Raw genomic sequence first — 27,103 nt, forward strand, 5'->3', positions numbered from 1 at the left:
TAATCACGAATTTACCAGTTCTAAAAATCGTTTGTTTAATCACGAATTTACCAGTTCTAAAAATCGTTTGTTTAATCACGAAGTAGCCAGTTCTAAAAATCGTTTGTTTAATCACGAATTTGCCAGTTCTAAAAATCGTTTGTTTAATCACGAATTTACCAGTTCTAAAAATCGTTTGTTTAATCACGAATTTACCAGTTCTAAAAATCGTTTGTTTAATCACGAATTTACCAGTTCTAAAAATCGGTTGTTTAATCACGAATTTACCAGTTCTAAAAATCTTTGTTTAATCACGAATTTACCAGTTCTAAAAATCGTTTGTTTAATCACGAATTTACCAGTTCTAAAAATCGTTTGTTTAATCACGAATTTACCAGTTCTAAAAATCGTTTGTTTAATCACGAATTTACCAGTTCTAAAAGTCGTTTGTTTAATCACGAATTTACCAGTTCTAAAAATCGTTTGTTTAATCACGAAGTAGCCAGTTCTAAAAATCGTTTGTTTAATCACGAATTTACCAGTTCTAAAAATCGTTTGTTTAATCACGACTTTACCAGTTCTAAAAATCTTTGTTTAATCACGAAGTAGCCAGTTCTAAAAATCGTTTGTTTAATCACGAATTTACCAGTTCTAAAAATCGTTTGTTTAATCACGAATTTACCAGTTCTAAAAATCGTTTGTTTAATCACGAATTTACCAGTTCTTTGGGAGGCCTTTACACAAAAACAAAGTCAAGTTAATATCTAATTTTCAGTTTTTCTTGAAAGATATAATCTTGGCTTTAACTCAGACCAGTTTCAACGTTTCTTTGTCATATTACATGCATATAATTTGCATAAATTAGACCGTCAATAAAAAACAAGGAAAAACAAAGAACACATTTCTACTTCTATCTTCTATGTCACCTATCATTCTTTTCACACAAAACTTGGTACATGTATTATACATGTGTTACTCTACTACCTGATGAGAGGATTTTGTGAAATTATGTCAAATGTTCACTAATTAGCTAATTATGCCAATTACCAGATAAAACTTGGTTGTCCTTCAATAAATCCGCAATGGCTACTCCTATAAACAAAAGCCTTCATCATTTTAAAGGAAGTGATATTCTGAATATCCTGTCCAAATTTCAGCCCAAAAGAATGATGCAAATTTAAAGTTATAACAAATTTCATGCAAAATATTATATTTCTTGTAAATTGCGTGTAAAGATAACAATAATTAGGGGTACTTATATGACCTCTAATAGCATGGTTCTTGTTTATAAGACTATAAGGAAACTGTTCAGCTAAAAAAAAAAAAAAATCACCTGTTCACCAGTACTACACCCTTAATCACGAATTTACCATTTATAAAAGCCTCTGTGCGAATTTGAAGAAGAGGAAGAAGCGCTAATGTATGGTTTCGTCACACAGCAGTTTGAACGGAAATATTTATTAATTATACAACAGTAGAAACCCTTTAGGACACGGAATGAGTATTCAAAATTATATATTACAGTAGTGATACCTTGTGAAGCAATAGAAAAATATATAAAACTACAGATGATGACCCACAACCAACAACAACCACAGCCACGATAACAATCGATAACTCTGAACAATCGAGTGTTACAAAAGATCCCTATTTTCACGTGTTCTACTTCATGTGTTTCACGTGTTTGTTTGCGTTTCACACTGAATGAAAAATGTAAAGGTAGAGCATGCAGATTGTGATACATGACAGGTTCAACGATATGTCCGGCCTGAACGACATCGGAATCAAAATGGCGGTGTGTGGAGTCAGCCGTCGTACCACCGTAATGATTTGGTGTACATTTGAGGGGACATATATATGGACAGACAAACACTGTTGTAGAGGCTTTACCCTATGGGCTACACCGTACAAAATGACTTTAAGAATGTAATTTCTCATAGCAATTGGTGACAGCAGCAGGAGGAACCCTTTTGGGCCAGAACCTGACAAAGGATATGTGTGCCCTTCCTACTGACTTTTTCCAAACTTTTCATCAACTTCTCGTATTTCCTTGTGAATTGAATCATTTTAGTTCTGAGGGAGATCTGCTTGACTCGCTGATGAAAAGCCTCTTTTAACGATTTGTGTGTGTCGAGATAATCAGTATCCAATGCCGAAATGGTTCAATAGTAAGCAGATGATATTGGTTCACGAGTTATCAAGTGACCACTATATTCGTCATGTGTGTGCGTCTGTCTGTGTGTGTGTCTGTGTGTCTGTCTGTCCGCAGCATAACTACCCGATGATATCATCCGATCTTGATGAAACTTGGGTGGGAGGTTGATATCATGATATAGTTGTGTCCTGCCTAGAGGGGGCGTATTGCGGCCATTGTGGGCGGAGCCACGCCCAAAAAAAGATGTCTTTTTAGAGGGTAATCGAGTTCAAGCTACACCTTCTCCGAGGGAGTTGGTGGAATCTGACAGGGGTTTCGGTATTGGGTTAGGCCAATGTCATGTGTCTAGCCCCATGGAGCTCCATTTTTCATTTTTCTTTTTTTTTTTTTTCCATTTCATTTTTCACCGAATTTTCGGTATTGTGTCGCTAACTAACCTCATAACTGATTATACATTATTTTCTATCTCATTTCAATGTCAGTAACCTTCGTTTTGACATTTCCGGGCCTGGCCTGTCCGGGCCTGTTTCGGTTATAGTCCGTCCTTTATCATTGAATACCGCTCGCTCGTGAACCATCGTCGTCTCCTGACTTGTCTTCCTTATTGTAAAAGTTCCCCTGTGAATTTGGAGCAGCCTCAGGGCCGCAGTTTGCATCACATCTTGTCAGCTAGCTTGTGGTGCACCAAAGCCTGCCTGCTCACATCCTTGCTTACAAGTGCCCTGTCAATTTGGAGCAGCCTTCAGTGTTGTAATGCCAAAGACAGGCTCATCAGCTGAAAACAAATTCCACAAGACGTCAGCACAAGCCCAGTGATCCCAACAGTTATTTTTAAGTCTATGAACTTACTCGTGTCCTTCTTGGGTATTGTCAGAATCGATGGAGAATGCCTCTTGGCCAATGCCACTATAATGCATGATGCTCTATACCGAGCATCGGCTGAAGCAGTTCCTTGGCTGGGATTACAATCCTGGTCAGGTCGCCGCTCTGACGCAGGAAATCAGTGCAGCAGGAATTTGTCATTTCTTCAGGGTGCCCCGATAGCTCACCTACCTTCCGTGAAAGTCACCGTTGGATATTTAACATCCCCAACCCTACTCCCAGTTTAACGTCCATCTGGGGGAGAGCACACACGTTGATGAATCACCTTGCCTGTGAAACAGTTTATCGCTGGGTCAGGATTTGAACACAAGCTTGACAGATTGGAGGTGATGATGCATATTGTGCACATCGTATAAACCGAGTGCTGTTCTCGTATCTTTATGTTGTAATGTAATAGTTTTTGCAATGTTAGCTCCACTTTAATTAAAGTGTGTTTTTTGTTAAGTAAAGGTAACACAAAAGGTTGAATTTCTTTACTTGAAGAAGAGGACAGTGTGCTTGTGTTGTTTCTTGGTTCTGCATTACTAGATATTCACTCCCCCCCCCCCCCCCCCATCTTGATTTTGAATGTTTGCATCGCTGTAGTTTGATTTATCCTGCTCCATGTTTGCATTGAAGAGTTTCTATGCAGAATCTAACGATGGCATGGCATGGCATGTGTTTGTTGCTGCCCCCGATCTCCCTCTCCATCAAAAGGAAAAGCTTCACAGCTGTACTCGCACAATGTGCTGGGCCTGTTCGAGCACGCACGACGTCAGCAAACCCTGCATGTACACATCCCGACTCACAAGCTACCTGACAAGATGATCCCCAGGTGCCAAACAAATGGTCTCGTTTATTTGAAAAAAAAGATTACATTTAAATCGTGTCCGGATTGTATTTTGCTGCCTTTCTGTAGCCCCGTTGTTCTGGAGCAGGTTTACTAAATGACATAATGGTTAGAGCAACCGCTCTGAGTCTGGGAGGTCAGTGATTCAAACACTGACTGAGTCGTATCAAAGACTTTAGAAATGGTATGTGTGGCTTGAGGCTCAGAATTTATTAATAAAGACTAGCAAAGGTACCCAGCGTTGCTGGGAAATGCAGAGTTGCTGCGTGATGGGAATATGAAGGGAGGAGGGAGGACGGAGGAGGGGAGGGGGAAGGGGGAGATGCGGAGGGGGGCAGTAGAGAAGGGAAGGGGAGAGAAAGGGGGGGTGGATGGGGGAGGGAAGAAAGTAAGGTGAGGGGAGGAGGGGGTGTAGGTTTGCAAAGATAATGTTATACTTAATGACCACACACACTCATACATATACTTGCATCACACGAACGAACGTGGATACTTTGAGACCTGGGAAGGCTTGTTCCACCTTCTGAACCCAGCAAATGGAGATAACAATCAATGAAACACACACACACACACACACACACACACACACACACACACACACACACACACACACTAGTGAGTGGACTGAGGCACCGCGGCCTTTTTTGAAACACTGTTGCAGTAAAGCATAAACGAGCATAAAGTACAGTCACGTGAAAAAGTAAGTACACCCCATGTAAAGTTTTGACTTTTTCAACATATTTCAACATACAGCTATTTGATCTTCATTTCAACAATATTGAGAGATAAAGGTGATATAATATAACAAATATCATGAAACATTTACATTTTGTAGTCCTGGTGCAGCCTGGTGTTGGCTTAGCGGTTAGGGTGCCGGCTTGGGATCCTACGATCCTGGGTTCGAATCCCGGTCGATCGCTGAATTAACACCAGGGGGGTTGACTCAGCCTGTCATCCTTCCGAGGTCGGCAAATTGAGTACCAGTTCACTGGTAATTCCCTGTGTGTCGCAGGGGGCGACTAACAGGGTTGGCGGCAGGAAGGGCATCCGGCCATAAAACATTGCTTCAAAAGGCCAACCCCTGCTTGCGGGGGGAAAAAATGGCCTCCAAAGGTGGTTGGTTTTGTTGTTGTATTTACATTTTGTAGTCCATTGTATAATTTAAATAAACATAAATGCAACTTTCGCATGTGGAAAAAGTAAGTACACCCTGACATTTATCACTACTTCAAATACCTAAAATTAGAATCAGGTGCACCAGCTCTGGTGCAAATGATTAGAACATCGTCAGAGAGGATCTTGGAGGAACCTGTCTTATTTAAACCTCAGACATTTAGTTTGGTTTTCTCTTTGTTGTTGAACTGTGCGGCGTCACCATGCTTAGATCAAAAGAGCTCTCTGAGGCCTTCAGAAAGAAGGTTATGGATGCCTACGAGTCTGGGAAGGGATTTAAAAAGATCTCCAAACAATTTGAAATCAATCATTCGACTGTCCAGAAGATCATCTGCAAGTGGAGAAGATTCCAAACAACTGCCAACTTGTTCAGGCTAGGCCGCCCCAGCAAGTTCAGCCCGAGAGCAGACCGCAAGATGCTGAAAGAAGTCTCTAAGAACCCCAGAATGTCATCACGGGACCTACAGGTAGCTCATGCCACTGTTGATGTCAAAGTGCACGAGTCTACCATTAGAAAGAGGCTGCACAAATTTGATCTACATGGGAGGTGTGCCAGGAGGAAACCTTTGCTGTCCAGAAAGAACATCAGGGCAAGACTAAAGTTTGCCAATTAACACATAGGCAAAGACCAGCACTTCTGGAACAATGTGCTCTGGACAGATGAGTCAAAGGTAGAGCTATTTGGCCACAGTACCAGAAGACATGTTTGGTGAAAACCAAAGACAGCATTTGACCACAAGAACCTGATACCAACTGTAAAGCATGGTGGTGGAAATATTATGGTTTGGTTCAGCTTTGCTGCAGCAGGGCCTGGGCAGCTCACCATCATAGAATCCACCGTGAATTCTTCATTGTACCAGAGGGTGCTTGAGGATAATGTTAGGCCATCTGTCGGAAAGTTGAAGCTCAACCGACGGTGGACCTTGCAACATGACAATGACCCTAAACATACCAGTAAATCCACCAAGGAATGGCTGAAAAGAAAGAAATGGAGGGTTCTGGAATGGCCAAGTCAAAGCCCGGATCTAAATCCCATCAAGATGTTGTGGGGGGATTTGAAACGAGCTGTGCATGCAAGAAACCCCTCAAACATCCCACAGCTGAAATAATTCTGCATGGAGGAGTGGGCAAAAATTTCTCCCAGCCGATGTCAGAGACTGGTGGACAGTTATAAGAAACACCTACTTGAGGTTGTTTCTGCCAAAGGGGGCAATACCACCTATTAGAGCCAAGGGTGTACTTACTTTTTCCACATGCGAAATTTGCATTTATGTCTATTTAAATTATACAATGGACCACAAAATGTAAATGTTTCATGATATTTGTTACATTATATCACCTCTATCTTTCAATATTGTTGAAATGAAGATCAAATAGCTGTATGTTTAAATATGTTGAAAAAGTCAAAACTTTACATGGGGTGTACTTACTTTTTCACGTGACTGTACATCAACACGAAAACCCCAAAGCTCCAAAGGTGTACCTTGAATTGAAACAGGCCCTTGTTCATCCATCGGTGTGTTTTCTACTTTTTAAAGGAAGGAGATAAATGAAATGGACTATACTATAGGCTTAGCAGGAGGAGGGCCACGTTCTTTGAATTCAATTTTTATTTTGATATATTTTGCCTTCCTTACTCGATGTCCCCACGGAGTATACACTACACAGGCACGACTCGGAAGCCTTGATGTCGAGCCTGCTGCTAATTATTTTCAATGCACTGAATTCCCGCTACTTAATTATTTTCAAAGCACTCCATAAAGTTACACTTTGGGCACATTCCTTAATATTTTCTTCACTCAATATAATTGTTGGAACATTAGAAAAAGTTGCATAAAATGCTTTGGCAATATGGAGAAGGAGGAAGGACAGCCTTACTGAAAGCTTAGTAAGAGATATACACTTCGTTATAAAAATCGCTAATAATGTGTTAAATTTTGTCAGATTTCACTCCAGATTTTGATGCTTCTTTAGGTGTATGTGATCCGATCGTCAAATCCAAATCCAGTTTTCGATTGCATGCTTTATTTCGTCCATGAGAGTAGATAGTGTTGCCAAGCCAAGGGATATTTTAATAGGCCGAAAACAAAATGGCAGCTTAAAAACCCGGCGATGTGAAAGTGGGCTGACCAAGAATACGGACCACTATTTTGGTATGGCTTTTGGGATTTTTTTTTGTTATGAGCACCCCAATAATCATCATCTAAAAGGGTGTTTTAACACACCCAAACAACCATAGGTTGGCAGCCATTGTGCAGGCTGTAAGTGTCTAATGGGCTCCACATGCTTTGAAATTCCTTGTAAGAGAACTCCTATGATTACTTTAACGATTGCAGCCCATTAAGTTTTGACTCAACTGCGAATGTTTTGCAGGAAGTTTACGGTGACTTCAAAGTTTCAAGATACGAAGGGCTGCCAGAAGTGCTGTGTCGGTAAGCAAATGCTGCAGAAATTACTGGAGAACCGTTTATTTAAAACATGCCCGATTATTCCCCTGAATGTTACACAAGCCTTGATTTGTACAGTTCTCTTTGGTCCATCATGTCTGTGTCATTAGAGACGAGCAGTCAATGTGGATATTGTTATTACTTTGAGGTGTTGGTTGCAGCTCAAACTTGTTTCCCAGCTGGTCCATGTTGCTTCACTACTAAATACTATTAGATCAGCTGATGCTTCCTTCCCCTTCTAAATCGTCCATGAATCTGTGTGCTCTCACCATCTGTGGCTCAAATTATATGGATTTGATTAAGCTTCACATATGAAAATGTCTGGTTCCAATACAACACTTTATTTTAAACATTGTTAGTGTGTTTTTACTTTTCACTTTTGCCTTAATTATAATTATTCGTTGACTTTAAACGTGGAACTTGTAAATTTGCATTCAACTGAAGTGAAAGCTCACTTTTTTTTTCTTTTTTTTATTTTTATTTTTTTGTATACAAGATCGAGGCTCGTGAAAGAGCGAACATTAATTACACAGAAAGACAAACCGACACATAAAACATATAACATAGGGAGCGGTAGACAAGATGGGGAGAGAGGGGGAAGGACACAAACACAACATTTGAGAGCAGGGACCGAGAGACATGGAGACATCGAGAGATCTGAGAGAGGGCGAGGGCTTTGGGGGGGGGGGGGGGGGGAAGGGGGCAGTGGGAGAGGTATAAAACATATGGACACTGCCAGGACTTCCAGGAAAGAAGTTGGAATTTGTTGGAAGTTGGAAGTTGGACTTGACCGGATGTGTTTCCCCAAGTACGAAATCCAGTCACGGGAAGCAAGTACCTGTGTGGAGCGCTGTTCTCCAGCATCGTGCTGTTGCAGTGGTACGAGCCCATGCAGAAATTCATGCTTATTAAGGTGCGTCAGTGACTGGTCCACTTCATTTTTATGGTGTTGTCGTCGGTGTTTTTGTAAAATGATGAATTGTAAGGTTTGTTTGTACCTCTGCAGCCGAAACACAGGAGGAATTATATTTTGGGGTTGTCCATCCGTATGTGCATGTGTAACTGATCTTCCTTACCATAATAACTTGTGAACTACTGAAGGGATTTCAACCAAACTTGCCAAAACTATAACGGCACTCGGTTGAGCGCATACCTCCGCCAGGCTGAACAGTTTATGTTTTGTATCCAATGATAGGCCGGATCTGGATTCGGACCTGAACCAAAATCTAATCGGCTTGTTCTTGTCACCTACCCAACTCGTCCACCAAGTTTAGTCATAACACGTCCATAATTTTTTTTTGTATATCATGTTATATATCACTTTTCACCTCATCTCTCAATGGTGAAGAATCACTTAAAAAATAAATAATTCTCATATCCGTATCCATGTACGGATCTTCACCAAAATCGAATCGATTTGTTCTTGTCACAACCAACCAGTCCACCAAGTTTCGTCCAAATCCGGCCATAACTTTTTGAGATATCGTGCTCACAAACAAACAGATGAAAAATCGGTCAGAGCCAGAATGTACTTTTTTTTTTATCGGCCATTTTGGATCAAAATGGCGGGAAATCTATACCTGTATAAACGGTAAGCAATGGAAGGTAACTGAGTAAGTGTATGCATATCTCTTGTCCTTTCAGAGTTATAGTGGTTTGAAATATATTTTCAATGAAAACTTGGCCCCCTGACCTTTGACCCCAAAAAATAATTAAAACTAGGCATTTTAGACCATTTTATGCGACATGTTATTTTTTGGGAATTGAATAATGAACATTTTGGTGTTGGTTAGAAGCAAATCGGATAATTTTTGACTGAGTTATTAGCAGACAGAAAGACACAGAAATGTCACATGAAAATCCTTATGCTTCATAATGAGAATCAGCAAATATGAGCGGTTGACCCCTGGTCACTTCGGTTGACCATAGCTCAAAATCTATAATTACACGTCTTAAGATGAGGTTAAAGCATGTTTCAGATCTGGAAACTGTCATTGGTTACTAGGCAACGGATGCTCACGCGGGTGCTTTAACAGTTTAAACACAATGCTTTAAAAATGGGGAAAGGCTAAAAAATATAGGTATTTCGTATTGTTTTTTTTTATTCCATAAAAGTAACAAAATGTGTACTGACCTTGATTGATTACAACAGCAATTAATAAAAACGTATTATAATTAGAAACTCGCTGCGGGGTTGGCCTAGTCACCGCACACCCTCTAGCAACAAAAATATATCAAAATGGCGCAGGCGAGCTGAACTGTCAATACAAAAAAATTTTAAAAGATTATTTAAACGATTTATATAAATGACTGGTGAGGGGGCTTGAAGTCAGATTTTAATCTTACAGCCGCCATGTTGGTGCTCGCCGTCACTGCGATGCGAAGCGAAAGACGCCTCAGAGCTGTCACATTCACAATCGCTATGTCGTATGTACTCCCCATACATGTTTCCTTCATTGTAAAAACGACCGAGGCAACAGTTAAAAGGATTTTGAGCCGATAGGTGTTACGGCCTTGGCAAGATCGATGGAGACAGCAATCTGTTAGCTTATACAACGCCCAAATAACTATGTGGAATTCTCTCATGTAGAGATTAAACCCACGTCGTTTGAACTTTGGCCGAGGTCATTATTTACTTTTAATGATGTTTATATACGAATCAAAAAGAAGATAATTGGTTTTGGGTCGTCCTTTCCGCATAACTCGTGGGATTGTGAGTTGGAGAGATGACCGTGATGGCGGGTACCGTTGCTAGTTAGCAAAAAACGATTTTATTTTTTATTTTTTATTTTTTATTATTTTTTGTATACTGAATCGAGGCTCGTGAAAGAGCTAACATTTATTTCACAAACAAATCAACCAGACAAACAAAATATGCAAAAAGAGGGAGCGGAAGACAAGATGGGGAGAGAAGGGGAAGCACACAACCACAACATTTGAGAGCAGGGAGAAGTGTGGGAGGGAGAGGGCTTGGGGGCAGGAGGCGTGGGAAGGGGGGGGGGGGGGTGGTGGGAGAAGTATAAAACACAAGGGGACCGAAATTAGCGGGGGTAGAAAAGATCAAGGTTTTGGATGGGGGAGGATAAGAGATGGTGGTGAACAGCTGTTTTAAAGACCTGGAGGGTGGAGTGGGATTGAAGAGAGTGAGGGAGTTTGTTCCAGAGGTGGGAGAAAAGAGGAATGAAGGAGTGAAGGTGAGCAGAAAGTCTTGATTTTGGCAGTTTAACCATAAGAGGGTTGCAGGCAGATCTTGTGCGACCTGTAGGAATATTTGGGGGACAGAGCCCAGAGAGGGCTGGGGGGGGCAAGGCCAGAGAGGAGTCGGTAGAAGACGGAAAGACCACCAACCTGCCTGCGGTGAGTGAGTGAAAGGCCCTTGGAGTTAGCTTCATCGCGGGAGATTCCAATGATTCTGAACGCTTTGGTTTCAACAGCGTGAAGACGGGCTAGGTGTGAGGCAGGAGCACCAGACCAGAGGGGAGAGCAGTATTCCATATAGCTGCGGATGAAAGCCTTGTATGTGGTGAGGAGCTCAGGTGTGCCAAGGAAGGACTTCGCACGACGGAGGATGCCCAGTCGGCGACTGGCTTTGGAGGCCAGATTTGAAATGTGGTTTTCCCAGGAAAGATCATGGCAAATAGTGAGACCCAAAAGCTTGAGTGACAGAACTTCTTGGAGAGGATTATTCAGAAAGTGGATGGGAGGGTTTTCCAGTTGGTCTTTTCGGAGAGACATCATAAGAGTGTGAGATTTATCAGGATTGAAAGACATGTTCCATTTGTTTGCCCAGTCTGTGATTTTGTCCAGGTCTGCAGAGAGTGAGGAGGCTGCAGACTGCCGATCTGAGGGATGAGGAATGGAGCGACAGAGAGTAGAGTCGTCAGCAAAGAGATAGACAGGATTTTCAAGAGAGTCAGAGAGATCATTGATGAAGACCAGAAAAAGCACAGGGCCCAGAACACTACCTTGGGGAACTCCAGCCTGAACAGGAAGAGGAGATGAGAGAAACGCATTCAGGGCCACACGTTGACTACGACCAGAGAGGAAGTCCGCCAGCCATGCGTGGAGATTTCCATGGATACTGTTGTGGAAAACCAATCAGGTCCGCACAACTTTAGTCCAATGGTTGGTTTAATTGCATTTAGATCATCACATCATTCCTGTAAAGTAGAAATACACAATAAGTATATGATGCGACATCTCATGGGTCCAGTCATATCATTCAATGCAAGCAAGCTAGATATTCTATACAGGCGTACCGTTAGCGAGGCTACCGATGTAACATGTCACAAGGGAGAAGTCTCGGAGCACCGTCGCAGCAGCGGGTCTTATAGTCACGCCCCTAGCGGTGACAACGGGCAGCGAGCATCACCCCGGGTCCAGTACGAATACGATTTCACTACATTCTCCCCCTGTCAGAATTATACGGCCGCGTGGCTAAAAGCGAGTGAGCGTCAGCACGAATAGGGTGCGGAGTATCAGTCGACCCAACCGTATCGGGCCGGGCGGCGAATTTCTCTGCCAGCACGCGTCCGAAATTCCCCGGGTACGGCATCACGTATCCCTGTGTCCCCGGCGTCAGAGGCTCCAACAGGGTCGGGTGACGAAGGGGGTAACTCCAAGTCGTCGGGCCCGGGTAGTCTCGACGAGGGGAGGGTCGGTGGACTGTCGGCGATGGGAGCGTCGGGAGAGGCCATAGTCTCATAGATGGGTTCGATCGGTTCGTCCGATTCCCTACTTAGGTCGTCGACCCCGCAAGGGGCAAGGTGACGAACGGAGACAGTAGTCTCACGGCCATCAGACGTCATCACACGAGCATGCTCAGGATTAGCCTGGAGAATCTGCACTTTGTCCACTAGGGGGTCGTACTTGCTCGCGCGAACCGTCCGTTTAAGGTAGGCCGGCCCGGGCCCAGCGAGCCAACTGGGCAAAGACTGTATACACCCCGAGCTCCTGGGGTGGTGGAAAAGTCGCTCGTGGGGAGTTTGGTTGGTTGCCGTACTCAGGAGAGCCCTGATTGAGTTCAACGCCGCAGGTAGCGACCAAGCCCATTTATCGAGGCCCCGGCCGAGGGTCCGGAGGTGGAGCATGACGGCCCTCCAGATAATCCCGTTGAAGCGTTCGATCTGCCCATTAGCCTGAGGTCTGTACGGCGTGGTGTAACTAGACGCAATGTTATTTTGGAGCAGATAGCCGCGCACCTCCTGAGACAAGAAGACCGCACCCCGGTCGGTATGGACATAGGCCGGGTAACCGAACATTGAGAACAAGTTCTGTAAGCATCGCATCACCGTGGCAGCAGTCATGTCCGCGCACGTATAAGCAAAGGGGAATCGCGAGTACTCATCAACGATAGTGAGCAGATAGCGAGAGCCGCTCGACACCGGCAATGGGCCCTTGAAATCCATCGCCAAGCGTTCCCACGGGCGTGTAGCCTTCACCAGAGTCCCCATGGGAGGGTTATAGAAACGCGGTTTGATTTCCGCGCAGATAGCGCAGTCGCGACAGATACGGCGGATGTCGTCAATCGAGTAAGGGATATTCCCACTCCGCACGAAATGAGCGAAACGCGTTACGCCGGGATGGCCCGCAGTGGCATGCAGCACCCGTAGGCCCTCCAAAGAGGTGATACCAGCACAGGTAGCCGGTCGTGATAAGGCATCGGCGGCCTGGTTATCCTTCCCCGGGCGATAGTTGATGGTGTAACAGAAGTCGGCGAGTTCGATACGCCAGCGAGTGATTTTCTCGTTCTTAATGCGCTGGGCGTGTAAGGTGTCGTACATGAACGCAACGCTTTGCTGGTCCGTGATGATTTGGAAGCTCCGCCCGAGTAGGTACGGGCGCCATCGCCGAATAGACTCGACGATCGCATACGCTTCCTTTTCAACGGACGAGTGCCTCCGCTCAGCGGTGGTAAGAGTCCGTGAAAAGAAAGCCACGGGACGTCCCCCTTGGGAGAGGGTCGCCGTGATGGCCTGATCCGAGGCGTCACTTTCGAGGACGAACGAACCGCTCTCGTCGATGGTCGCCGCCGCGGCTCGGGCGATGTCGGTCTTAAGGCCTTCAAAGGCCGTCAATGCGGCCGAACTCAGGGGAAAGGTGTCGCAGGCCACAAGGGGGCGAAGTTTAGCGGAGAAACTTTGCACCCATTTGGAGTAATGGGCGAACAGCCCAAGGGCGCGCTTCAGAGACGCCCGATCGGAGGGAGGGGCCATGTCGAGCAAAGGTCGCAGACGCTCCTTATCCGGAGCGACAGAGCCATGGGTCACGGTGTACCCCAGAAGATCTATCGTGCGTAGGGAGTATCGGCACTTATCCTCGTTCATAGTTAAGTGATACCGCTGCGCGACCTCAAGGAAGCACTTCAGATTAGCATCATGGTGCCCTTGGTCATATCCACAAATCGTAAGATTATCGAGGTAGACGAAAACATCGGTTAAGTGCTCCCGCGCAACGAGGTCATCCATGGCTCTCTGGAAACAAGCGACCCCGTTCGTTACCCCAAAAGGCAATCGCGTAAATTGGTACAACCGCTGCCCCGACTCGAAAGCGGTATAGATACGATCCGCCCTAGAGATAGGGATCTGGTGGTACGCACTACGGAGATCGAGAGTGCTATAGACCGAATACTGGGACACCTGTTGCACTAGCGCGTCCATCCCCGGAAGAGGGTAGGCATCCAGCTGTGTAAAACGGTTAATCGTTTGGGAATAGTCGATTACCATGCGTCTGCGATGGGCCTCGCTGCGCACCACCAAGACCTGGGCGCGCCACGGCGACCTACTAGGCTCTATGATGCCGTCTTTCAAGAGCTGAGCCGTTTCGTCCGCAATGAATTGCATGTCAGCGCGAGAGTAGCGTCGTGATTTTACCGCGACAGGGGTGCAGTCGGAGGTTAGATTGGGGAACAGCGAAAGCGGCTGGACGTCCATTTGCGCTAGGGCGCACACCGCTAGCGCGTCGTCCGCCCCCACAACAAGAGTGTCAGGCCCACCAAACTCCATTACCAGACGTCCATGCAGCTTAAGAAAATCGTGTCCTAACAGAATATCAGCACATAATGCGGGTAAAACCATAAGGTGTACATCAGGGAAAACCCGTCCCTTTAGCACGAGTTTTAATCGGCATTCCCCCTTCGTGCTGAGCCGAAGCCCCTGGGAAGCCATGAAGATCCGTCTCGTAGACCGCCAGATCCGCCATCCATGCCTGAGCACAAGTCGCTGGTCGATAAAACTATCCGTAGATCCTGTATCCACCAAGGCCCGAACACAATGGCCTTCAACGATAAGGGGAATAAGGGCTTGAGCCAGGCCAGACGAGGCTGCTGGGAGCGGGACTGAGCCCCCCGAATGGGTCGGACCAGCCTCGCGGGTGGATCCTACGCCAGCAGCAGTTTTGCGGTCGTGGCCGGAGTCTGCGTTGACCATGGGGAATCCATTATCGTCATCAGAGGGCTTTCCCCAGCATTCCGGTGTTTCGCGATTCAAAATCTGACAATTCTGACGAGAAAAGGCCTCCGTAGTATTTGACATCGCCTTTTGACACTTTTGGCAGAAAAAGGCTTCCGTAGTATCCGAAATCGCCTTTTGACATTTTTGGCCGGAAAAGGCTTCCGTAGTATTCGAAATCGCCTTTTGACATTTATGGCCGCTTTGACAAAAGGCTTCCGTAGTATTCGAAATCGCCTTTTGACATTTTTGGCCGCTTTGACAAAAGGCCTCCGTAGTATTTGAAAGCTCCTTTAACTCCTTTGTCGGGGCGTGGGCCGCTGTTAGTTTGTGGACGACTCGAGGAGTACGAGGGGCTTGGCGAGGTTTCAAAGCCCCTTGCGTGGCCCGGAGTTTGGCCAAGGACACGGCCTTTGTGCCCGATGGAGAAGGAGACGGTGGTGGCTGTCCGGTGACGCCCGCCAAGGACGTCTGAGCGCCCAGGGGGCCGCAGAGAGGGGCCCTCCCCTTCGAAGTCGGGTAAGGCGCCGGGTGTCGGGCTTGGCTTGCGGGCTCCGCTATTAGCCCATTCAAGGTCGCTGCGCCCGCGCGTCCGCGACTGCGCGAGTCAATGTGCCGCGAGCCGCGTGCCGTTTTCCTGCACACTTTTGCGTAATGTCCCTTTAGCGAGCACAAATGGCATATCGCGTCACGTGCCGGACACACGACTCGGGCATGACGAGGCCCTCCACAGAAAAAGCATGCGGCCCCGTGCAAGGCCTTGGGTCTGCTGGTCATAACGGCAGCCGTTAGGGCTGGGTCATCCTCCGGAGCATCCCGGAGTTCAGCGAGCGGATCCGCGTCCTCGGCGGTGGCACTCTCCGGCCGGGCGTGTAGTGTGGTGCCCGCCAGAAGGCGCGTGCGGTCGTAGGTGTGCGATTGCATCCGCGCTTCGGTGTATACTGTCGCTTGCTCGAGTGCCGTAGCGAAGGTCAGGTCGGTCTTCTCCAAGAGTTTGAGCCTTAGTTCCTGGGAGGAGACCCCAGCGATGAAGGCATCTAAAAGACGATCATCCTGAGCCTGCGCGGCAGTCCGTGGCTCCCTGACGCTGTCCAGCAAAAGCTGCCGGAGCTCCTGGGCATAGTGGTCCATCGCCTCGTTGGGTTGCTGACGTCGCGTTTGCAACAAATAGCGTGCGTACACCGGGCTTTTCTCCTTTATGTATAGCCGTTTAAGCTCGGCGATGGAGAGGTCGTACGTCGCGCATTGAGCGATGGCGTTGTACACCCGGTAGTCGATTTTTGCGTGGAGAGTGGCTAGCTTCGCGGCAGCCGTCGGTGCAGTCTCAGGCTCGTCAAAAAGATTCTGCAATTGTCGGAGCCAGTGCTTCAGCTGCAAGCCTCCATCCGCGGCTTGCGGATCGGCGCTGAAGATGGACACCGTCAGCGTCTTGTTGCCAGCCATGGATCTTAAATGCAATTAAGTGTTGTGGAAAACCAATCAGGTCCGCACAACTTTAGTCCAATGGTTGGTTTAATTGCATTTAGATCATCACATCATTCCTGTAAAGTAGAAATACACAATAAGTATATGATGCGACATCTCATGGGTCCAGTCATATCATTCAATGCAAGCAAGCTAGATATTCTATACAGGCGTACCGTTAGCGAGGCTACCGATGTAACATGTCACAAGGGAGAAGTCTCGGAGCACCGTCGCAGCAGCGGGTCTTATAGTCACGCCCCTAGCGGTGACAACGGGCAGCGAGCATCACCCCGGGTCCAGTACGAATACGATTTCACTACAGATACCAAAGGAGGAGAGTTTGGTGAGCAGAGCAGGGTGCCAGACCGTATCGAAGGCACGTGAAATGTCAAGGGAGACGGCTCTAATTTCCTGTTTGGCGTTGAGAACCTCCATCCATTGTTGAGAAAGCAGAAGCAGCATGTCCAGAGTAGAGTGACCAGGTCTGAAACCAAATTGATGATCAGAGATCAAGCCATTGGAGAAGAGGAAAGATTTCATATCTGAAGCAATGATGGATTCCATGACTTTGCTGATAATTGGGAGAAGGCTGATTGGTCTGTAGTTGCTGGGATCTGTTTTTGCACCTTTTTTGTGCAAAGCGGTGATGTTGGCTGATTTCCAAGCAGATGGCAGATGACCTTGAGCAAAAGAGAGGGTGAAGAGAACAGAAAGAGGGAGTGAAAGAGCGGAAGCACATGATTTTAGGACCCGTGGGCTGATGCCGTCAGGACCAGTTGCAGAATCGGAGTCGAGGGTTGACAGAAACTTTTCCACCTTGTCAGGAGGAAAGGACACAGAGTCCAGGAGCAGCTGGGTACGACTGGGTACGGTGGGTACAGAGAGGGATGGGTTTGGGACACAAGATTTAGAGGCAAACACAGAGTTGAGGCATTCAGCTTTTTCACGTGCGGAGTCAGCCGTTAAGCCATTTGAGGTGAGGGAGGGGATGGAGGGGGAACAAACACCAGAAACAGATTTGACCAGACGCCACCAGGATTTGGAAGAGGGAGACAGATAAGAGAGTTCGGTCTTGAGAACGGTGAGATATTGTTTCCTGGCTCTCCTGAGGGTGGACACACACTTGTTTCGGGCTTTGTGAAAGGAAATGAGATTTCCTTCCGTTGGATTTGCTTTCCAGGAGACGAAAGCAAGTTGTTTCAGGGCAACAGCCTCACCACAAGATTCCGTGTACCATGGACGGGAGGAAGGGTATGACAACTGAAGACGAGATGGGATAAATCTGTGCATGAGAGAGAGCAATTTACTTTGAAAGAATTCCCAGGATGAATTGATGTCAGAGGCGGTAGAGATGGGAGACCAGTCCAGATGATTGATGGCTGCTTGAAGACCGTGCCAGTTGGCCTGAGTGAAATGCCAGACTCGTCGACGCTGAGGAGGCTCTCTGAGAATGGTCAGAGAGATGTCCACTTTGACAAGCACATGATCAGATGAGCCGATTGGAGCAGAAGAAGAGCAGCAGACATTTTCAGGGAAGTTTGTCATAACCAAATCCAGAAGAGAAGATGCTCCGTTGACTGAGATCCGGGTCGGGAAATTGACAGATTGTGTCAGTCCCAGTGAGTCGCAGAAGTCCTTTGCTGAAGAGCCATGGCTGGTGAGAGAGGTACCCACAGCCAGCCAACTGGCATGGTGACAATTGAAATCACCACATATGAGGAAGAGAGAGTTGGGATGGGTAGATAGAAGTTGGTCCATATTATCAGACAGCGAGATGTAGATGGAGTCATCGTTGTTTGGTGGACGGTACAACACACATATGAACAAAAGGTGGGAGCGAAGGGGAAGCCGTAGCCAAAGGTATTCCTGGGGGTGAGGTGGAGAGAGGGCAGTGGAGGGCGAGTGAGGAAGAGAGTTTTTTATAAAGATAGCAACCCCACCTCCAGGACGAGGCTCAGGTCTATCATACCGGAAGAGGGAGTAACCTGGGAGAGATACCAAGGCATCAGAGACATCATGAAGGAGGAAAGTTTCTGTTAAGCAGATCACATCTGGTTTGTCAGAAGCAACCTGTATGGAGAGATCAGTCAAGTTTGAGCGAAGGCCCCGGATGTTTGAGGTCCATACCGTTAATGAAGAGGAAGGGGGAGCATCGGGTCCAGAACAGGGTGGGGGAGGGGTAGGGTAAGATGTGGAAGAGGAGGAAGAGGTAGGGAGAGCTGTTGAAGGTGTGTCAGAGATTTCAGAATAGCTTGGAGAAAGGGAAGAATGGGGCGGACAAAAGGTTTGATGGAGATTGGGTGAGGCACAGTGACGTGTTATTTGAGGAGGAGGAAGAGCGAGGCAGAAGGTTTGGGGAGATGAAGGTGAAAGTTGGAAGGGGGAAGAAGCAGGGAGGATGCTTTGAGGAGGAGGGTTGAGAGGGGAGTCTAGGAGGGGAGCAGCGAGGGAGAGTCTCGGAGGGGAGGGGTGTGGGGGGAGTTTAGGAGGGAGGGGAGGGAAGGGGCAAGGGGGGAGATTTGAAAGGGATGGGTGATGGGGAGGATTTGGAGGGGAGGGGTGAGATTGGATTTTGAAAAGTGTTCGATTCATGGGAAACGAACATTTTTTGCAAAATGAGTTTGAGACCTTCGAGTCAAAAATATGTTTGAGGACACTGAAGGAGGGGTGGAGTTCTGGATAGTTTAGGGAATGTAGAAAGGAGGAACTGTAAGAGATGGTATTATATATATTTTTTGGAATGAATAGATTTGGTGAGCAAGACGAAAGCATCCTTTTGTCGGAAAAGAAGAAAACTGTGTTATAATATATGAGAGAAAATAGTTGTTCACAGGAGAGATTATACATTTCTAATCACGTAATCGCGTGATCGCGAACGAAGAACGAACGAACAAAAAAGAACAACAAATAAACGAATAACACCTGGGAAGGAAATTTTTTTTTGGTTTTTTTTTTTTTTGAGCACAGATATTAAACAAGGAGGTATGGGGTGAACGACTGGGACGAACCAGAGAACGAAAATAAATGCAGCGCATTCGACGAATCGCTGAGAGAAAAACAAAACCACAACGTCGGAGACGGTACGGTAGCCAAGCCTACGAGTACTAGGCCGCAGAATACTCGATACGCATTAACCGACGATTGTGTATACATGTACGAAAAATTCGCACCTAAAATTTTCCAAAAGATACTCTATAGGTACATACACCGAAAGATAGATACAGTCTCGACAAAAACACAATTGAGAAGGATCACTTAGCTTCGAAAGCGTGAGCGCATGGAACAGCTTCGAAAAGACGTGACCTCGCCGTGATCTCCAATGGGTCAACGATTTCACGTTTTGGGTGACCTTGAGCTTGACCTTGGGCCTAGAGAGTTAAAAATTGGGCACAGTCTATTCCAGGGCAAGGCAAATATGTGTGTAAAGTATGGCGATGTTATGTGCAATGATGTAGACGTAGTACTGCGCACAAACAGACAGACAGACAGACAGAAACCAACCAACCAACCAACCAACCAACCAACCAACCAACATACTTGCCGGAATAGATTCCGGCAAGTTACAAACAGACAGGGGTGAAAACATAACCTCCATCCACCTTCACTGGCGGAGGTAAATATGGACTGCGATACAAAGATGAACTGATTCAATTTTAGGTTCAGCAGGTCAAAGGTCATGCACCCTTGAAAATAATTTTGCACATCATAACTCGAGTTGGAAGCATCTGATGTTTTTTCTCTTCTGCTTGTCTCTGTTTTCTCTCTGTTGCACTTTCATGTGACCTTTGTTTTTTCGTGTATTTGTTTGTACATTATAAATATACGAGTAAAAACCCCGTTAGATAGGACAGGTTGGAACAGTTTATTAAGTGGTGCAGCCTTATGAGCGTGCCAAAGTCTAAAGCCTCAGCCCATTGTCAGGTGTGTTTTTTCTTTATTTATTGGACATACTGATGTAAATGAACCCTCGCTTTACTCTGCACATGTTGCACATCATGTGCAGTGAATTTCACATCCCTGCGTCTTGTATTTATTGTTATTTTAATAAGCTAGTACACTTTGGGAGATGCAGAGAGGGTCATTCCTCTTTGGGGTATATAGATTACAGTCGATCGAAGGTCGGATCTCAAGAACATTGGGTGTGTGTTCGTTTACCCAGTTTCTTGTGGAGAGATCGCCAGGTTGTTTAAGCATTCGAGCAAGCACTCAATTCAAAACCATTAAGGAATGGCTGGCTTGGCAAGCGCTAGCTAGCTGCTTGGTAAATGAGCACATCCCGGTCTTCCTCCCTTTGTTTCGTATCAAACAGCGGGAGCGGGTTTCAAAAGTTCGCTATGAAAAATGCCACTGTAGTGGTTGAAAGGGCCATGTTATGAACTCAACATTTGTGGGTTATATAGAGTACCATCGATCCTTGCTCAGTTCTGTAAGTAAACCTTACTTCATGGATGTCGGGATTCCTCCAAATTTCTTCATTTCGTGTTATAAAGAGCATTAGCGACTGTTTAAAAAGCAAATCATACGTGTTTGTGGTTTATAATATTTTTTTCTTCCTGTTGGTCGTTGCTCCCACGTTGTTAGGTCGTTGCTCCCACGGAAACGCCATAATAACGATAAGCTATTTAAACACGTTATCACTGCAGGAAAAACGCTTTGGGGAAGTGGGACATTATCAGTATTAATATTGTTTTATAATAACATTAATAATATGCGATTATCATTAATTTTGTTATTCAAAGCGTCTTTGGAAAAAACGCCACGATAAATCTTCTTCTTTGGAAAAACGCCACAATAAAGCTAACTGAATACGGCTATACACCTCAACACGCAACCCATTGACGGCAATGGCAGGAAAAACCCACTCGGGGGAGAAAACCCCCTTGGGGGGGGGGGGGGCAAATGAATGCACGACAACCTTCATTATGTAACCCTTGGTCATCCTGTCAAGTTTGGTTGAGATTGGATAAGTAACGACGGAATGTATTGGCGTCAAAAATTCATGAGACAGACGGACAGACGCAAATGGTGTATTTTAGTATGATGCTTCTGTACACCACCCTTGAGGCTCGGGTTACAAGCCACCGTCTACAATTCCAATGTGGGAGACATAATTACTCTTTAATGAAAGATGTTTTTCGAGTTTGTTTTATCCTCAAATATAGACCGTAGTGAACGCACATTCGTGTTAAAAGATTGGCCTTTAAACCCTACCCTTATGAAGGGGAACAGGCATCTGTACAAACACACAAACTGACATTGGGTTTTATATGATGGATGAAGTACAATAGGAGCTCAGCACTTGTAATACTGATTTGATATTTATTATCCCGTCCGCCACGTGCCGCAGGAGCCCTCAGGAGACAGGGTTTTAGCAATCACCTTTGTGTGTCTGTGTGTGTGTGTCTGTCCGGGCCATAACTTCTGTACCAGTTGAGCTTTTGTCATCAAATTTTCAACAAAGCTTTATGATGAGAATATATGGAAGGCAAATTAATAATTCAGTAAAAGGTCCGCGTCACAAAAAATCGTCAATTTTCATCCAACTGACTTGAAAATTTTAGAATTTGCATATTGGATCACTGAATTGATTCACCAATCAAAAGCTAAAAGTCAATTGTTTTTTTTACATAGAAAGGTCAAAGGTTGCATAAAACCACCAATTTTCATCCGATTGACTTGAAATTTGAGCAAGGTTGACTTTAAATATTGGCTATCTGAAGTGTATTGATTTTGAGGTCAAAAGGTCAAGGTCATCTAAAATCGGTAATTACTTCGTTTTTTTTTTTGTTTTTTTTTGCTGTTTTCGTTGTGTTTCGCATACGGAAGAAGTCGTCTGAATACAAAGTGGACGTGGATGGGCTTCACATTTTCAGATGCTTTCTAGTTGGGTTAGAGTTCAAGTTTTAGTTTCATTCCTTCCTTTTAATTCTAAATTTGTATGCAAACTACAACGAAATGAAAAGAAAGCTCAAAAGCTTATGAATTTTTTTAATAAATGGAAATATATATATACACACACACACACACACACACACACACACACACACACACACACACACCAAGCATTTTTATCTGGAATTATACCCACCGGCAGGATCCGATGGTGCCAGTAGGCTCTCATAGCGGTGTAGTCCTTCTTGTTGGTGTCCGCCATTTGTATTGTTTATTGTGAAATTTCACTGCACCCCCCCATTATGACATCGAATAAACTCTTTAAAAGCAAAGTTGAAAAACGGAAGAGGGTGGTTTTGACTTTGCATGACAAGATCGACATTGCAAGAGACTGGAGAAGGTGTGGGGGCTTTGGGGGAGTGGGGGAGAATGGGAACTACAACTACTACACCCACATAGTTCTTCTGATGTCATCCTTTACCCTCTACCATTTCATCTTCTTCCTTAACCCCCCCTTTTTGCACAGCACTTTGACTTTCCCATTCCCAATCCACTGCGCGTGTTTGAGATGCTCGTCGCTCCAGAACAGGAGTACCCACTGGTGTGCGTGGCAGTGGGCCAAGGAAAGGATAATTCTCAAGTTCTGCGTTTCGAGACTGTGAACCTCAACTCTGCTTCATCGTGGTTTACGGGAATTAACTCGGGTCAGTGAATGAATGTCTTCAATCTTGGTTTGAGTTTTAGTTTTTTTTGTTTTTATTTATTATGGGCTATGGCTCATAATAGAGCACACACACACACACACACACACACACACACACACACACACACACACACACACACACACACACACACACACACACACACACACACACACACAAGGACATACTGACGAGACAAACACTTAACACAGCCACTTAGCTTGTGGGAGGTGCCGTCACTATGGTCACTTCCCAGGATACTCTCGACAAATGAAGTCACTACAACCTCCATCGTGTGACCGTCAGTCCTCCTGTGAAGTTTGGTTGTGATTGGAGAAGTAACAACCAAATGTATCACGGTCAAAGAGACGGACAAACAGACACCAAATAGCGTATTTTAGTATAATGTAGGTATTGTATTTGTCCATGCTTTATTTAATGGTTCGCTGTGATATTGGGGTTAGTTACGGTTAGTTCACTATGCTATTGGGGTTAGTTAGTTAGCGTTAGTTATGGTTCGTTCACTGTGCTGTTCTTGTATTGTATTTGTCCATGCTTTATGTAATGGTTCACTGTGTGCTGATGCTATGGATGTTTTGCATGCAGGAGTGGCTCAAATTGATACAATCAATGTGACCCAACTGGAGAAGGACACAGTTCTTGTCTGCACAGAAAGTGAGCTTTGCTGATTATCCTCACTAGCGGGTACTCTCACCCTCCGGTCGGGGAGTACCCTTCTCAGCCCATATTCAGTGGGCAATATGCTGCTGTACATTCTTGGAAAAAGCACTTTATAATTCTTGTAATTTTTGAATGAAATTTTATTGATCAGAACGTATCATAATCCATATCATAATTTTGAGGAGGTTCCATTTTTTAATGAATAAGTTATTCTGGAGAGGTTTTTCACACCCGTTACCACCAAAGGTGGCACTATTTCCACTATATATATATATATATATATATATATATATATATATATATATATATATATATATATATATATATATATATATATTCGCATTATGACGTCATAATGGAGGCACATATGACATCAAGTACAAAACTTCATCGGATCAAGATGAAATTTCGTGAGCGTCATCCAGGGATAAATTGTTGGGGAAAAAAAAATGATGACGTCATCGGTCACATGGTTCGGCCGCCATATTTGTTTGAACACAAAAGCCTTTAAAACCACTGAAAACACATCCTGGTGAGGGTCTGCAATCTCTGATTGCTCTTTCTCGTTTTTATTTTGTAACCTGAAACATATGTTGTTCGTTTTTTCTGTGTTATTTCATTTTTGGCCTCACGGCATTAAGCTGCATGGGTTGACGTGATTTATGTAATGTTATGGTTGGATACAGAGTTGATCATTATTGTGCCACAGTTGATGCATTTTCACTGCCCAATAAAACATTTTTGGTCTTGCGAGCAGATACGGTGAAAATTGTCGATATTCACGGTCAGCTCAAGTCCAACTATAAACTCGCCAGCAAACTCGTATTTGACTTCAACATCGACTCGATTGGTGAGTATGGACGGCTCACTTTGTACAACAACATGTGACTATAACACATTTGACATGTGACTTTGTACTGTAACACATTTGTACTATAACATGTGTGCTTTGTTGCTTCTAGTCTCGCCCAAAGGGTATGTGAGACTATTAATGTGTGTGTGTGTGTGTGTGTGTGTGTGTGTGTGTGTGTGTGTGTGTGTGTGTGTGTGTGTGTGTGTGTGTGTGTGTGTGTGTGTGTGTGTGTGTGTGTGTGTGTGTGTGTGTGTGTGTGCGTTTAAAAATGTTTTTCTCTGCAACTGCTTATCTGGTTGATGTGAAACTTTAAACATGAGGGATGCCCTATGGCAAATATTTTATTGCCAAATCTGATGTCATAGTTCACATAATATGGCAGCCATATTGGATTAAAGGAAAACATTTTGACATCATTTTATCCGAAACCGCTGAACGAAAAAAAAAAAAATTGAAACAGCTTTTGTCATCAACTTCCCATGGAGTAAATCCAGTGATAACGATGATGTCATCAGTGAAGTGGTATTCCTGCAATAATTGGTCGAATTGAATCATATATCTGTTTCAGTATGTGACCCGATGTGAGTGAAGAATTAAATGTATGACGTTCATAACCCATGACAAGAAACTATGTGACATAATAGGGTGCATGGATGAAACGGGTATATGGGCCATAATAATAGTGTGTTCAGTTGACAATGGTATATTTGTTCAGAATGAACGCGTGACACGAGGCTATGGTATGCACTCGACGAGTCTTCGAGTGCCGTTCTGGTTTTATGGAAGAGATCTTTTCATGACGAGGATTTCTTAAATTTATTTATTTTACAGCGGCATATTATATATATATATATATATATATATATATATATATATATATATATATATATATATATATATATATTGTTGCGGAACCCAACGTCGGCCTCGGATCCCCTTAGAGGGGGGATTAATCCCCTCTTCTATAACTGACCGACGTGGTCCCTGGTGCTGTACAGCGACCTCCGGAAAGGCCGGTGGCACAGCCCCGTTCGTACCGCGGACAGATGTTAATTGCCGAGCGGTTTTAAGCAACCGCGGCATGAACTATTAACAATGACTAGACCCGATCCTGAAACGTTGGCCAAATCGTGCCACAGGTTGTCAATGGGGAAAAGACAAAGATGAAGGATGTAAGGGAAAGAAAGGCAAGGTAGGAAGAACAAATCTAATTTATTATTATTATTTACAAATCATCAAAATAACCAAGGAGAAAGAAGGATAAGAAAATAACGACAGAAAGGAGCCAGGAGACACAGTGAAACTCTAGCTTAACTAAACAGGCTTAACTTATACCCCAAGGACAAGACAAAGACAGACTACAAGCACACTTACACGGGGGACGATGACAGGAATGGCAGGAGGTGGATGGCTGGAGGGAGAGGAAGGTTCAGCTCGGACTGAAGCACGGTCGGGCCATGAGGGAGCAGCCGCCGCCCTCTTGATCGGTCTCGCACGGCGCGTTCCTTCGCGGCCACGGTCGATACTGCCGGTGAAACCCGAAGCTGCTGTGGCTGAAGCTGCTGCGTGCCGCTGCTCTTTCAGGGATTCCTCCGCCTCATGCGCCGCGTGCTCTCCACCGGTTCATCTGCCTTCTCTCTCGTATCTCGTGGGGGTGTTGCGTGACGGGTTCTCTCCCTGACGCATCTGCTCGTGGGGATCCCTTTCTCATCTCCGTAAGCAGTCCCTCACTCCTCCTTTTATTGCCCTCCCCGGAATCAAGCCGCGGGCTTACGAGGGCACGCCTACCGGTTCGCTCACCGCGGTGCTGATTGGTGGTTAAGGGCTCTCTGACTCCAACTTTTGATGATGATGAGGTGCCACGCCTTTCTTCCCCGAACAGAGCACATGCTTAATGGCGGCAATTGCAGACAACCGCCAAATGCAGTTGGCAATTGACGAAAGGGGGGATGTGCAGGGAATCTACCTTATTCCACTTTGGTGCAATGGAGTGTTAATTAATGGAAGACAAGGCCTTAACCTACATAGAATAAGGAGATAACTGTATAGAAGGATATATGATTGGCTACGTGTGGTATATGAAATAACTACGGGAACGACCTTTGACCTTTATATACAACAACTGGAGGAAGGAGGGTGATATTTTACAACACAAAAAAAACACCATTCTCAAATTCATAACACTGCACCCTCCTCCTCTTAGGCACGTCCTGGGCCTATTACTTTTACTTTTAGTGTGGCACGTAGGTGTAGTTCCCTCTACATTTAACCTGACCCTGAGTGTGACAGTTTTAAAACATAAATAAATTTGTCCCGCTGCTCCATTGCACCCTGCCTAACAGACTCACGCCCACAGCTAACCGAATTGCGGAATTGTCTTCAAACTACAACACTTACGGTGGGGGCGCATTATTTACAATGACGCTACTTGTATTTACAAAACGCAACCCAGGACCTGCGATTGTTCTTTTTTGGGGGGGGAGGAGACAGCCTGTGCTGCATCGACGCACCAGAAAGCACAAAAAAAACCGCACAAAAGCACCATCACGCACCAATCGGTGCACAGTCACCACAGTTCAATAAAAATAACTAAACAAAC

At 45.1% G+C, this 27,103-nt stretch overlaps 1 protein-coding gene across 3 annotated transcripts in view; it reads left to right on the forward strand.

The window, feature by feature from the left end:
* LOC137437451 (mitogen-activated protein kinase kinase kinase kinase 5) overlaps positions 1-27,103 on the forward strand; it is a 176,132-nt gene that overhangs the window by 122,815 nt on the left and 26,214 nt on the right. For all 3 annotated transcript variants that reach the window (XM_078766850.1, XM_078766849.1, XM_078766851.1), the window contains 6 exons: positions 3,713-3,830; positions 7,392-7,450; positions 8,275-8,378; positions 22,796-22,973; positions 23,577-23,645; positions 24,409-24,501. In XM_078766850.1, the coding sequence (XP_078622976.1) occupies positions 3,713-3,830; positions 7,392-7,450; positions 8,275-8,378; positions 22,796-22,973; positions 23,577-23,645; positions 24,409-24,501 (621 nt within the window). The remainder of the gene's footprint in view (positions 1-3,712; positions 3,831-7,391; positions 7,451-8,274; positions 8,379-22,795; positions 22,974-23,576; positions 23,646-24,408; positions 24,502-27,103) is intronic.

The sequence above is a fragment of the Myxine glutinosa genome, chromosome 12 (genome assembly GCF_964187855.1).
Source record: "Myxine glutinosa chromosome 12, kmMyxGlut1.1, whole genome shotgun sequence".
In the NCBI taxonomy this organism is placed as follows: Eukaryota; Metazoa; Chordata; class Myxini; order Myxiniformes; family Myxinidae; genus Myxine; species Myxine glutinosa.